Source organism: Vicia villosa, linkage group LG2 (genome assembly GCF_029867415.1).
Source record: "Vicia villosa cultivar HV-30 ecotype Madison, WI linkage group LG2, Vvil1.0, whole genome shotgun sequence".
NCBI classification, from domain to species: Eukaryota; Viridiplantae; Streptophyta; class Magnoliopsida; order Fabales; family Fabaceae; genus Vicia; species Vicia villosa.
The window spans coordinates 158,754,646-158,768,689 of NC_081181.1; the positions used below are offsets into that span (position 1 = coordinate 158,754,646).

General features: G+C 38.1%; 1 protein-coding gene across 1 annotated transcript; it reads left to right on the forward strand.

Annotated features, from left to right (window-relative positions):
- The first annotated feature begins 12,371 nt into the window (after positions 1 to 12,371).
- Positions 12,372 to 13,365, forward strand: LOC131647210 (putative germin-like protein 2-1). Its single transcript, XM_058917122.1, has 2 exons — positions 12,372 to 12,528; positions 12,651 to 13,365. Exons 1-2 carry the CDS (start codon positions 12,411 to 12,413, stop codon positions 13,193 to 13,195), a joined length of 663 nt encoding a protein of 220 aa, XP_058773105.1. The 5' UTR covers positions 12,372 to 12,410; the 3' UTR covers positions 13,196 to 13,365.
- Positions 13,366 to 14,044: the final 679 nt, after the last annotated feature.

Genomic DNA, 14,044 nt, shown 5'->3' on the forward strand with positions numbered 1-14,044 from the left:
CGAGGTGACAAACAATGAAAAAGAAGTGAGGGAAGAATTCCCCGATGAAAAACTATACATGGTACAAGAAGTTAGACCCTGGTTCGCAGATATGGCTAATCATAAAGCATCTGGCTGGATACCGGAGGATCTAACTTGGAATCAAAGAAAAAAGTTTTTAAACGATGCTAATTTTTATGTTTGGGATGATCCTCACTTGTTTAAGTTGAGTAGTGACAATCTTTTGAGAAGATGTGTCGCGGATGAGGAGACAAAAAGCATTTTGTGGCATTGCCACAATTCGCCGTATGGTGGTCATTTTAATGGTTTGCGTACGGCCACAAAAGTCCTTCAATCGGGATTTTGGTGGCCTACTTTGTTCAAAGATGCTTACCACCATGTTGCCTCATGCGACAGTTGTCAACGAACTGGTGGAATAGGGAAAAGAGAGGAAATGCCCCTCCAAAGTATTGTAGAAGTTGAAGTATTTGATTGTTGGGGCATTGATTTTGTTGGACCCTTCCCTTCCTCTATGTCAAATGAATACATCTTGGTAGCTGTGGATTACGTGTCTAAGTGGGTGGAAGCGATTGCTTCACCCAAAGCGGATGGTAAGACCGTGATAAAGTTTTTGAAGAAAAATATATTTTCGCGGTTTGGCTCGCCAAGAGTATTAATTAGTGATGGTGGATCTCATTTTTGTAATGCCCCGCTTGAGAAAGTGTTGGAGCAATATGGAGTAAAGCACAAGGTGGCTACTCCATATCATCCACAAACTAATGGGCAAGTTGAGAGGACCAATAGAGAAATTAAGAGAATTCTTGAGAAAACTGTGTCTAGCTCTAGGAAGGATTGGTCGATGAAGCTTGATGAAACCTTGTGGGCGTATCGGACCGCTTTCAAAGCACCGATCGGTCTTACACCATTCCAAATGGTGTATGGTAAAAGCTGTCACCTTCCCGTAGAACTAGAACATAAGGCATATTGGGCCTTGAAGCTTTTGAATTTTGACCACAAGTTGTGTGGAGAGAGAAGAAAAATCCAACTTAATGAGTTGGAAGAGATGAGATTGCATGCCTATAAGTCTAATTCGATTTACAAGGAAAAGACCAAATTCTATCATGATAGTAAGGTTAGAATGAAGGACTTTAAGGTAGGGCAATTAGTTTTACTTTTCAATTCCCGGTTAAGACTTTTTCCGGGAAAGTTGAAGTCTAAATGGTCCGGACCGTTTTTGGTCAAAGAGGTTAGAAGCCATGGGGCTATTGTGATAGAGGACAAAAAATCAAAGCAAGAATGGGTAGTTAATGGTCAGAGGTTGAAGGTTTATCGAGGATGCGATTTTAATCGTGAAACTTGTGTTTTATCGTTTGGTGATCCTTGATTGCCTTTGACCGTCGAGCTGACCGACGTTAAACAAAGCGCTTATTGGGAGGCACCCCAATTTGTAAATATTCAGCTTGTTTTATGTGTTTTTTTTACCGTTTATGTTTTTTGCGTTCTGGTCGAGCCAAAATCAGTCTACCGGTAAAGTTACACTTGCTGGTAGAAGAAAAATTTTTCTGTGTTCTGTCAAGGGCGCTTAGCGCGCCACTAGCCCGCTTAGCGCGCTTTTGCAATTTTGGAACCCCAAGTTCCAGAGACTTGCGCGCTTAGCGCGCTTCAGAGCCCGCTTAGCGCGGGTTGGTTTTTCAGAAAAAAAAAATATTGCAATTTTGGGCCTTTATGTTTTTGACCCGGCCCAGCGCGTTACCAAGTGGAGAAAATAGGGTTTTGAGGTCTTGTTGCCTCATTTCCCTCATTTTGCTCTCCTAAAGAAATTTCTCTCTTTGCTTCTCCATTTTTTGTGTTGCTTAGCATTCAAATTCCTTGTTTTTCTTCTCCTTCATCTTCATCAAGGTAATTTCTCTATTTCCTTTGCTATTTCTTTATGCTTGTTTTATATATTAGGGTTTAATTTTAGTTTAGTAATAGAAAGTTTGTGGTTAGGGTTATTGTTTTGAAAACTTAGTGATTCAATCTGGTTTCCAGTGCTTTGTGTTTGTTTAGAATCATATTTGGGTGCTGGAAATGTGTGGAGACAACCCTGGTTCGCAGGGGATTTTTTTCTGTAAATCGCAGAGCCCGCTTAGCGCGGTAGGCGCGCTTAGCGCGGTCTGGGGATTTCAGAAAAATCCCCTCTTCTGCCTGTTTTTGTGTGATGCAGGGGGAGTGATCTTGTTCTTTGATTCATGCTAGGGCTGTTTAATTTTTGATTATATAATGTGTTAACATATTGGTTTTTGTGTGCTATTTCTTTAATCATTTCAGATGGGACCGAAATTCCTGGGCTCTAAGAAAAGAAAGACCGGAACCGAAGGTGGCAGTTCTTCTCAAGCACCTAGGGCTATTCCGTTTAATCATAACCGTTTTAAGAGTCATGTCCAAGAGGAGAGGTACAAAAAGTTAGAGGTTAGGACATGGTGGCCAGAGCGAATTGTGAGGATCAATCCTGAGGGAACCTATGGGTGGTGTCATCGCACCATTGAGGAGTATGGTTGGCTTAGACTTTGTGAGCCTGCACCTAAGTTTCATTTGGAGATTGTAAGAGAGTTCTATGCTAATGCCGTTCCAAATGAAGAATTTCCGGTTGAAGGTGTTCCCTTTGAGTTCAAAACTTGGGTGCGTGGTAAGGAAATTGATTTTTCTCGTCAGGCTATCCGTGAGTTTCTTGGAACTCAATTACCTTTTGAGGATGGTGAGCTGTGTGGGTATCATGTGCAATTGGCAAGGGGTAATTTTGATTGGGAGCATCTGAGGGAGGTCTTATGTTCGATTGGGCAATCTTATGATCTTAATCCTTCACTGCAGCCCCAGAAATTCTCTAGGAAGTCGTTGTCTACTAATGCTCAGATTCTCATGTCTGTGGTCCTTCATAATTTGAGGCCTAGGAGTCACACTTCTTCTTTACCTGCTGAGTCTGCTGCTTTGGTTGCTCGTATGATTGAGCATGAGCCGATTGATATTACTCGCATTATTGCGAATGAGCTGAAGAGGGTTGCTTTGAGTGGAACTCGCCATGGTGATCGTGCTCCCTGCAAGTTGATATTCCCGGGTTTGATCATGAATCTGTGCAGGAAAGCTAGAGTGCAGATTCCTTCTGAGGGGCTTATGTCCATTGACACTTTTATTGATGATACTTTTATTGAGCGTTATTGTTTGTCCAGGTTAACTGCTGTTCCTGTTGCTGCTGCTCGCCCTGCTCGCCGCCGTAGTGATCCTGATAGAGAGGAGAACTTGGCATTTCATATGGCACATCAGAGAGCATTCATGTTTATGCATGACGCTATCTCTCAGCTGAGGTTGCAGATGATGGAGCCCCATGTGGCTCATCCGTGGAGTTCTCGCCAAGATTTGGTGGATTATGCTAATTGGCCTGAGGTCAGTCCATTTCCTGAGGAGGAGGGAGATGGTGGCGAGAATGAGAATGTGGAAGATGATGAGGATGAGTAGTTCTTTTTAGTTGATACTTAATATGTTTAGTTAGTATGTTTAGTGCTAGTTTTTTTTATTTTTGACTTAAGCTTTGTAGTTTTTGTTCCGTCCTTTTATATGATGAGGTATTTTGAACCTTAGGCATTGCTATGCCTTTTTGGATATTTTGACACCTGTTGGTGTTTGTTTTTAATTTATTAAGTTTTTAGTTTAATTGCTTTTATTTCTATATACATATGCAATTGTGTTTTTAAATTTTTGTTGTTGTTTTTGTGAAAGTGCTTCCTTTGATGAAGCAAGCTTTTACAACCAATTGGGGCGGTGATGATATAGTGTGAAATTAGTACGTGCAAGGTACATTTCTACCGTTCCTTTAATATACCATGAATGAGATGCTTGTAATTGTACAAATGAGATGTCATATTTTCTTTAACAAATATAGTTCAATAATGAATCATTTTAGTTCTAAAACTAGTGTGAGGAGCCTTTCCATTGTACATATATATATTATTTTGTGGTTACCAACAATGTGCGTTTAACTCGTGTTTATTATGTTTAATCTTGCGTTTTTTATTTTAATTGTGTAAAGCATGAAAGTGATCAAAGCATTTTGTTTCGCATTACGAGTATAACTTCTCTTCCAAATATAACCTACCCGGTGAGTGTGTGAGTATTTGCTAACCACTTTGAGCCATTTTGCCAAGATTCAATCGGTATCATGTCATGCCTTATAATTGCCGATTTTTGATTTGAATCTTGATGACTTTCTTTGAACCTTGAAAAGTACCATGAAATGTGGTTAGGATTGATTCCTTTTCGCCTTAGAATAGGGAGCATTCGTGATTATGTGGTGGTAATATTCAAGTTGGGGAGAATAAATTTTGATCTTGGTTGTATTGGTGTGTAGAAGAAAATAAATAATTGCTCAAGAGAGAAAAAGAAAAAAAAAAAAAGAAAAAGAAAAAGGAAAAGAGAAGAGCTTTGTATATAGCTAGTTCTTTTAAAATAAAAAGATGAACTCTTGAGCAATAAAATTGTGTGATCGGTTGATAAGGATGTGTGGATATAATCATGATTTGAATGCTCTCTTAGGAATTGACCCCTTTTGTTTCAATGGCCTTGAGAAATGACACTTCCTTGTTAACCAATCCTAGTTTCAACCCTTAAGTCTTTGTGATTCTTGCTTTTACGCTTTTTATATAAATGTTGTGTAGATGATTGCATAATTAATTCTGGATGTTGGCGACATTGTTGTGTGAGTGTTAGGTCCTCAATTTTGTCTCTTACTAGAGAAGTGTGTAGGTTGTGATTCAATTTTGAACTTATTTTGTTTTAGGAGCTGTTTACATCAATTGTGTATTTAGTATTAGTATCTCAAGCATGGTATTATTTGAGCAAGGGTGAGATGTTGCTTGTGTGCTTATGGAATTTGAACCACCCAATTGTTCTTGTCTTAGCTTGTGCTCTCTTGGTTTTGCTTGTTGATTGTTTTTGTGTTTGTTTTCGTTAAAGGACAAACAAAGGTTTAGTTGGGGAGAGTTGTTAGTTACCAATTTGTGTAAATATCTTAGGTAATTTTTGGTAACTCTCAAGTCTTTTTGTGGTTAATAGTAGTATTTTATTGTCATTTGGTATATATTTATTCTTATATTTATATTATTGTTGAATAGTTCTTATCTTTGCAATCTATGTTGGATTTTGTAGTTTTTTTTAGATAATTGGAAGCTTGGACCATGGAAAAAGCACTTTGAAGATGTTCCAAGACCAAAGCCAAGGATTGCTGAAAAGAGGTAGCGCGCTAAGCGAGGTTGAGCCCGCTAAGCGCGCTTTTGAAGAAAAGAAGGAAGTTCTGGCAGAGAGTTCCGCGCTAAGCGAGGTCTGGAGCCCGCTTAGCGCGGTTGGGCGGTTTAAGCAATTATTGAGAGCGCGCTTAGCGGGCTGCACCGCGCTAAGCGCAGTCTGCGAAACTTTGTTTATTTGTTTATGGGCCAGATCACTTTTGTAAAGGGGAGAGAGATATTTTTAGAGAAAAACAAGAGCATAATACACTGTAGCAAATATAGAGTTGAAGATTGGAAGCCTTGATCGTCGATTAATCGCCTTTGATGCTTGTTGATCTTCATCCTTTCCTTCTTGTGCAAGCTACCATTCTCATGGATAGCTAAATCCCTTTTGTATCAAGATAAGATGTAATCTTCCTAGCCTTTTGTATGTTTTTCTTGTGAATATATGTGTATGAACAAGTGATGATCAATATAGATGGTTTAGTTTGTTTATTAAAGCTTTTTCTTTGGTATAAATGTTTGAGACATCAATGTTTGTATCTAGACCTAACTAATCATCTTTCAAACTATAAGTTGCAGACATGGATTTAGAGTTTGATGTTTACTAAGTATCGGTTCTTAAAACATTATTTGTATTGTTTAAACGGTGGAGAAATCGTCGGTTAAACAATACGATAAATCTAGCTATATCGTTGCGGACACGGACGATATAGGTGTCGATACGTAATTATATTGATCGTTAGCAAGTTCATAAGCATCTATTTATAAGGAAACATACAAACTTAGGTCGATGAAATCGAATCTTGATACATTTTCTTTAACTTAGAACTTTCATTAATTTACTCTTTGCTACTAAAAGAATTGAATGATCTTTTGCAAACCTAAAACTAAAGTAACATTAACTCAAGACAAAATAGGCTATAGAACGGCGGTGATATCGCAATAATCCCTGTGGATACGATATAAACGAAAAGTACACCACAATACTCTTTCAACAAATGTGTCGAATACAGTAAACATGCGTTGATGTTGGGTTTTGCCACCCGTTTGCTGGATTGTTGTACGCACTCTCGATGGCAGCATGTCTGTCTGAAATCAAGCAAAGTCCAGGTTGGGGGCAACGTGTGTCCGAAGATTTCTGAGAAAGAAACCCCAACCTCCAGCAGTTTCTCCTTCCACAAGAGCGAACGCAACAGGAAAGATGTTACTATTTCCGTCTTGAGCCACAACCATCAACATGGTGCCTTTATATTTTCCGTACAACCAAGTTCCATCTATTTGAAGAATTGGTTTGCAATATGAAAATCCTTGTACACATGGGCGGAAAGCCCAGAAAAGCCTGTGGAATATCACATTTCCTTGAAGGCATGTTCCGTCTGGAGATTGCGCCGGAAGGGTCTCTAAAATAGTAACGGTTCCAGGAGCATAAATTTGAAGCACATATAAGAAACGTGGGAGTCGTTTGTACGAATCCTCCCAATTTCCATACACAATTTCGATCGCTTTGGTCTTCGCCAGCCACGCCTTTCTATAAGACGGAGTGTAGTTGTATGTTGCAACGATATGAGAGATTATCGTTTTCACCTTTAACGATGGATCTTTTTCAACTAGAGGCAAGATTTCTTGACAAATAATGTCATAACTTAGCTTACGGTGATCTTGTGAAACATTTGTGTTAACACATGTGTGATCTTGGGAAATATATCCTATAACCCATGAATCACTTCTCTTCCTGTATGATGCATGCAACCTGAATCCACAATCAGTGTTTCTACAATAAATTTTGTACCTTTCGACATTGGAGCGATCAACTCTAAAATCAACATTGTTTGCCATATGAAATCTTTTTATGGCCATGATACATGCCTCCTTAGAACGAAATCTGTCTCCTACTTTTAACCGTTGATCTGTTTGAGTGTATGGATCATAGAAAATATCAGTCGATGGTTCGTCATCCCCTTCAAAATTCAAGTTCCTCATGTGCGCTGGAGGCATATGCACTTGATCTCGTGGTACAACAACTTCCGGTTCATCTTCACTTTCCTCGTTGACCAAGTTATCAACTTCTATTTCCGGTGCTTCTTCTTCTTCATCTACAACGTCGACCTCTGCTTGCTCGTCTCCAAGTGCATCAATGACTTGTGACTCAACCATTTGTGTGGGTTCAACTTCTGGTAGAGTAACATACAGTTCTATGCAGTTGTAACCAGAATACTCATGATTGGTGAACATATTCTGCATGTCTTCATCGTCTTTGATCTCAACTTGGATAAACTTGACCGGGTTGTCCCCACGAAGAAATCGATATTGGTAAAAAATCTGGGATACACCACCCATTGCAAGCTTCGTCTCTAATCTCCCTTTGAAGTAACTGAAATTTGCTTTTCTGCTTAAACAAAATCGTTTAACCTCGGTGTTTCTAAACAGAAAACCAACTTCTTCGTTGTCATATGTCTCGCCAAAAACATGAGCGTTGATAATGTATTGTGGAGGGGCCATTGTTGAGTGGGTAAAGAGTGTTATTTCAGTTGTGAAATGAGATGTGTAATGAGTTGTGTTATTTTCCACATTAGAGGTATGCTTTTATCATCACAAACTTACTGTGTTGAGTTGAGATCATTATGACACTGGTGAACTGCTGCACAGTTGACTTGACCAGACTCCATCACACTGAGCAGTGCATACTGTACAATCACATGCGAATAAATTTGATGGAAAATGAATGCCTGAATCGTCACAAACGTACTGAGTTGATTTGAGGTGTGCTTGACACTGGTGAACTGCAACTTTGCCGACTTGACCAGACCCAACCATACTGAGCAGTGCACACTGTATAATCACATGCGAAGACTGTATGCTAATTATTTTCGGTGAAACAGCAGCTAGAAAACCCTAAACCCTAAAAATACAAAAAATAACATAGAAAACCCTAACCCTAATTTTTGAAAAAAAAAGGGTTGCATGTTGGCGCCACCTGGGGTGGCGCATTAGTACAAAATTCAACAGAATGGCGCCACCTGGGGTGGCGCATTAGTGTGTTTTGGTTTTTTTTATTTTATTTTTTTTGCCCTAATTTTGTTACGTGGTCCCCACTGCCAAAACCCTAGACTAATCTGCCAGCATGTGATCTACCTGCATCAATATACTGTACGCATGCATGCTTAGACAATTCAGCACAGAACACGGGATGCAGGCCTAGTCTATTCTTCCAGAGACACAGAATGCATGGTCAATTCAACACAGAATGCATGTGAACCCATCTTTATCACTTTGATATCTGTATCACATGCATGCTCACCACTTGGCCATCATGCACTAAACATCAGCAACCACCACCCCTCTATAAATACTCTCATAGAATACTTTCTTCTCACCAACATATCTTCTTCTTCTTCAAAAAACCACTTTGCATTTTCAAATCCGCAGAAAAGTTAAGGAGTTCTTGAAAATGGCCCAACAACTTCTTACCATGGGTGAAACACACAGAGGAACTAGAGCAAACTTGGCGACATTTGTAAGTTCATACTTATTTATTTCTAAACATCTATGCGTATATGACATCCAGTTTAATCGATTTATTTGTGGTTCTTAGGTTATTGACCGATTCCGTACACGGTCTCACGCTTATGTTGAACCCGACGAGAGGATTATTATGAATCTACAAGCATGTGGCTTCGGACATATCATAAAAATGCACAACAACACCATAGACAGAAAATTCATCCTTGCCTTACAAGAGAGATGGAGGCCTGAAACCCACACGTTTCATCTTCCAATAGGTGAGTGTACTGTTACTCTAGAAGATGTTTATATGTTGCTTGGTCTGCCCATTAATGGCAAGGCTGTTAATGGATCTGTTCAACATGCTAATTCACTGTGTGAGAGAGTGTTGGGAAGAGATCTAGTTGTGCCTACTCAAGGTTCAAGAGGCCAGGGTATCGGTCTGGCCTCCCTTAGAGCTTATTATGATGAACTCGTCTTGATGGACAACTCTACCGAGGAGCATGTTTGGTTAATGACTAAGGTCTATATAATGCTGATGTTTGCTAACCTTTTATTCCCGAAGTCGACAGGTAACACTGTCAACTTTTTTTATTTAAGTAAATTTGATAGTATTAGCAAGATTAGGAAATATAGTTGGGGGTCTGCCGTTTTGGCGATGTTATACCAATCGCTTTGTAAGAACGCGGTTGCCGAGAAGTGCACCTTCTATGGATGTGCGTTCCTCCTACAAGTATGGGGTTGGTGGAGATTGCCGACGCTATCCCCTGCAGGCAGGAACAACTACACGTTCCCTTATGCAACAAGGTACGTCTTTTTCAACGCTATCCCTTGAACGCTAACTCTCTTTTACATAAAAATCTGAAATAACATGTTTGCTCTTTTTTTCTTAGGTTCTGTGGTCCTAAATTGGATTACAGTAAGAATCCGAGGGGGAGTGTTATTTTGTATCGGGACCTAATTGATCACCTCCGAGCTGAAGATGTATTACCACTAAACTTTTATATGATCATATAGATGTATTACAATCCATCATCTTTTTTAATAATATGTTATTTTTTCTCCTACGCAGTTTAATTGGAGACCATACTTGATGCTAGACCATGAGCCAAACGAGAGTGACCGGGAAGTTTGGACTGCAGTGACAAAGGTTCAACATCGTGGAGATGCACCAATCTGACCGTGTGAGACTACAGTTTGGCATGCATCAACCAATCCCGGATCCCCCCACTGATTTGGGTCGCTGGCATATTAAAAGAGTTAACAATCAATGGGACCACGCAGATTATCGTACATTCGCACCTGAATTTTGTGAGATGTGGAAACAGCGTCGCAGCCGTCTGCTACAATTCCCTGTTGCCCAACTCCCCATGTTTCCAACCGCGGACTACGTTGCTTGGTTTAGAACAGTCACAACCCCCGATATGTATGTGTCCGACCCCTACTACCTACACGACCCCCGCCAACAACAATACGCACAACAACCACCCCAACAACGCCAACAACGCCAGCAACGCCGACAACGCCAAACATCCGAACAACCTTACCATGAAGAATATCAAACAACACCAACAACGCCCTACCAAAGTCAACCCATCCAACAACAATCATGGGGCTTCACCCAACAACTCCATGACGCCGACCCCTCCACTAGGCTACCCGTCCAACAACAATCACGGGGCTTCACCCAACAACACTACGACGCCGACCCCTCCACCTCCACTAGACAACCCATCCAACAACAATCATGGGGCTTCACCCAACAACACGGCGACGCCGGCCCCTCCAACTCCAATAGGCAACCCAGCCCCGACATGGGTCTAAATGACGAATATGACCCGAACGAGCAAATGACCACTCAATCGTCACAGTACCAACAACATGGATACTCCACACCCCAATTTTCACAACACCAACAATATGGTTACACCACACCCCAACAAACAATGCCATTTTTCCAAGGCCAATCAAGTGCTGGGTTTTACCGACCATATGACGCAACTCCACCGCCAAGACCAATCTTTGAGGGCATGGGGACCCGACTATTTGACAGCAGCATACAAGAATACATGTCCAACGAGCGCATGGAGGGGCTAATCCGAGGACCACCTACCCAGACACAACAAGAACAACCAAGGAATAGGGGGGTCGTGGAGAAGTGGGTCGTCGAGATCCTTCCAACCGGATTCGAATAGTTCCAGATTGCGGAACTGGCGGTGAAAGGGGTCATGGTCTGGCTCCGGGTCGGAGGGGTCGTGAATAACATAATATCCATGTTTTAAAAATTTTCTTTTTTTTCCGTATTTGTAATGTTTGGACTGTATGACCGTATTTGTAATGTTGTTTCTGCATTTCTCGTATTTGTAATGTTTGGAATGAATGACATGTGGTGTTTCATTATTTATTTAATTGTTAAAACAATTTTAAAAAAATCAAAAAAACAAAATATAATTAATTTATTTATGTTAAAACAATTTTTAAAAAATCAAAAAACAAAAAAAATAAAAAAAAAATAGTATAGAAACAATTAAAAAAAAAAAATGAACATACACATAGGCGCCACCCTAGGTGGCTTAAAAGAGAAAAATGTACATTGGAGCCACCCTGGGTGGCGCATTAGTTAAGGGAAAATGGGCATTGGCGCCACCAGAGGTGGCTCCTATGTGGAGACCACCTCTGAAACCTGGTCATATGCGTATTTTTTCCGAAAACATGGTTTTTGGTGTAAATTATTTATTAAACATGGTTATTTAGATTTTTTTTCTTTTATTTAAGTCAAAATCTAATGGTTAGAAACCATTCGTGATAGGTTCGTGATATTTTCTTTCGTTAGAAATAGCACTGCTCATATATATATATATATATATATATATATATATATATATATATATATATATATATATATATATATATATATATATATATATATATATATATATATATATATATATATATATATATATATATATATATGGGAAAAAAGGAAATGCACTGACAGTGTAAAATATTTTTACACTGTCAACCAATGAGAGACATGCATAAAAATAAAGTCCATTTTTAATTTTAAAAAACTGTAATTACATGGCAAATTAAAGCATTTTGATCGGTTGTATTTGTAAAACTGATTTACACTGACAGTGCACTATCCTTAAAAACTCTCTCTCTCTCTCTCTCTCTCTCTCTATATATATATATATATATATATATATATATATATATATATATATATATATATATATATATATATATATATATATATATATATATATATATATATATATATATATATATATATATATATATATATATATATATATAGATTAATATTTAAAAAATCAATTCCAACTACTAACTCTGTAATACAACTTCAACTTAGTACATCATCATGGACAAAAACCTCTTATATTAAATTAATCCTCTCTTTAATTGACTATATCAAAAAGGTTAATTAGAAGAACAAGTAGCATGTAGTTGTTAAAGATTAATTCAACATGTATCTTACTAATTCAAAAAGACTTTTTTTACTAGGTCTCTAAATGTATTTTTTAAGTAAAAATACAGAATGTTTCAATGTCTAAACTTCTTATAAATAGAGTCTCTCTATGTCTCCAAAATCTCATCATTCATAAACATACAGAAGCAAATATACAACAAACAAACAAAGAGAGCAATATGAAGAATAGTTACTTGATTTTAACAGCATTCTTGGCCTTAGCATCCTGTGCCTTTGCATTTGATCCCAGCCCTCTACAAGACTTTTGTGTAGCTATCAATGACACCAAGAATGGTGGTATGTATATATAACAATGTTTTTTCTGTTCATTAGTATTTTTCTGCTATGATAGTTATTATGGTTAAGCCTTTGAAATTTATTACAGTCAATCAATTTAATCGCTCATAATTGTTTTGCAGTGTTTGTTAATGGAAAATTCTGCAAAGATCCAAAACTTGCCACTGCAAATGACTTCTTTTTCTCAGTGAAAGAAGGAAACACATCAAATTCACTAGGCTCAAAAGTGACACCGGTTGCGGTTAATGAGATATTAGGATTAAATACTCTCGGTATTTCTCTTGCTCGCATTGACTTTGCACCTAGGGGACTAAATCCTCCACATACTCATCCAAGAGGCACTGAGATTCTTGTAGTTTTGGAGGGTACTCTCTATGTTGGTTTTGTTACTTCTAACCCACAAAACCGTCTCATCACAAAAGTACTCAACAAAGGAGATGTATTTGTGTTCCCTATTGGTCTCATTCACTTTCAATTGAATGTGGGATACGGAAATGCGGTTGCCATTGGTGGACTTAGCAGTCAGAATCCAGGAGTTATCACAATTGCGAATGCTGTATTTGGATCTAATCCAAAAATTTCTTCAGAAGTTCTCACAAAGGCTTTTCAAGTAGACAACAACATCGTTGACAATCTTCAGAAACAGTTTTGGTTTGACAACAACTAGAGTTGTTGCAACTTGTGATATGTACTTATAGTATTTAATTCATCTGAATTATTGTTTGTTTTATTTATTTATTTTACTTTTTGATTTAGTGATATTTATTATAAGACTATAAGAAAATAAAATGTAGGGTATATGATGTACCTTATATACTCATATTTGAACCATTTGAATAAAAATGTTTGCTTTCTATATTGTATCTGTATCATCTTACTCTTAATATAAAAAATAATTAATAATAGCTTCTAACCTTATGACCTTCTAGTAAATACAAACATTCATTGCTATTTAAAAGAGCCAAAAAGACATAGACTTGTATTCTGCTTCTAACGAGCTTATAGAAACCGTACGTTGCTTATTTTTGCACTATGAAATTAAAGATGTGCCTAAAAAGAAAAATTATTCAGAAGTAGATTGTCACTTATACTTTATCAAGGCCTTGTATTGTGTAACCTTAAAGTAACTTCTGATGGTTTAGATTGTCCCTTTTGGGACAAGCTGGTCAAATTTACTTTGAAAGATTTTGAGACTCATTTTGGTTTGATGTCAAAAGAAAGTGAAGTGTGTATTTCTATTGCTCCTTATTGAAATCTGATCTGGTTAAGAGTATTTTCAAGTCAAATAAAATTTCAACATTAGCCAAATAAAATTTGAAATAAGGATTTTTCACTGGATTATTGTGAAAATGTTGTGAAAATCAGGTTCGTAAAGACCAGATCATGGGCCGCATTGAATATGTGGAAAAGGAAGGCATATAGAACATCAAGGAGAGATCAAAGCATAAGTGAAAGCAAGTGAAAGAAGAGTTATGATTTAAGTGAATGTTTTGAAAGGTGCCACTACTAGAAATAA

Bases quoted from the DNA above. Each gene is read 5' to 3' on its own strand.
- LOC131647210 (XM_058917122.1), top strand. From the start codon at position 12,411: ATGAAGAATAGTTACTTGATTTTAACAGCATTCTTGGCCTTAGCATCC. The intron at 12,529-12,650 runs GTATGTATATAT...ATTGTTTTGCAG, and splicing joins CAATGACACCAAGAATGGTG to TGTTTGTTAATGGAAAATTC.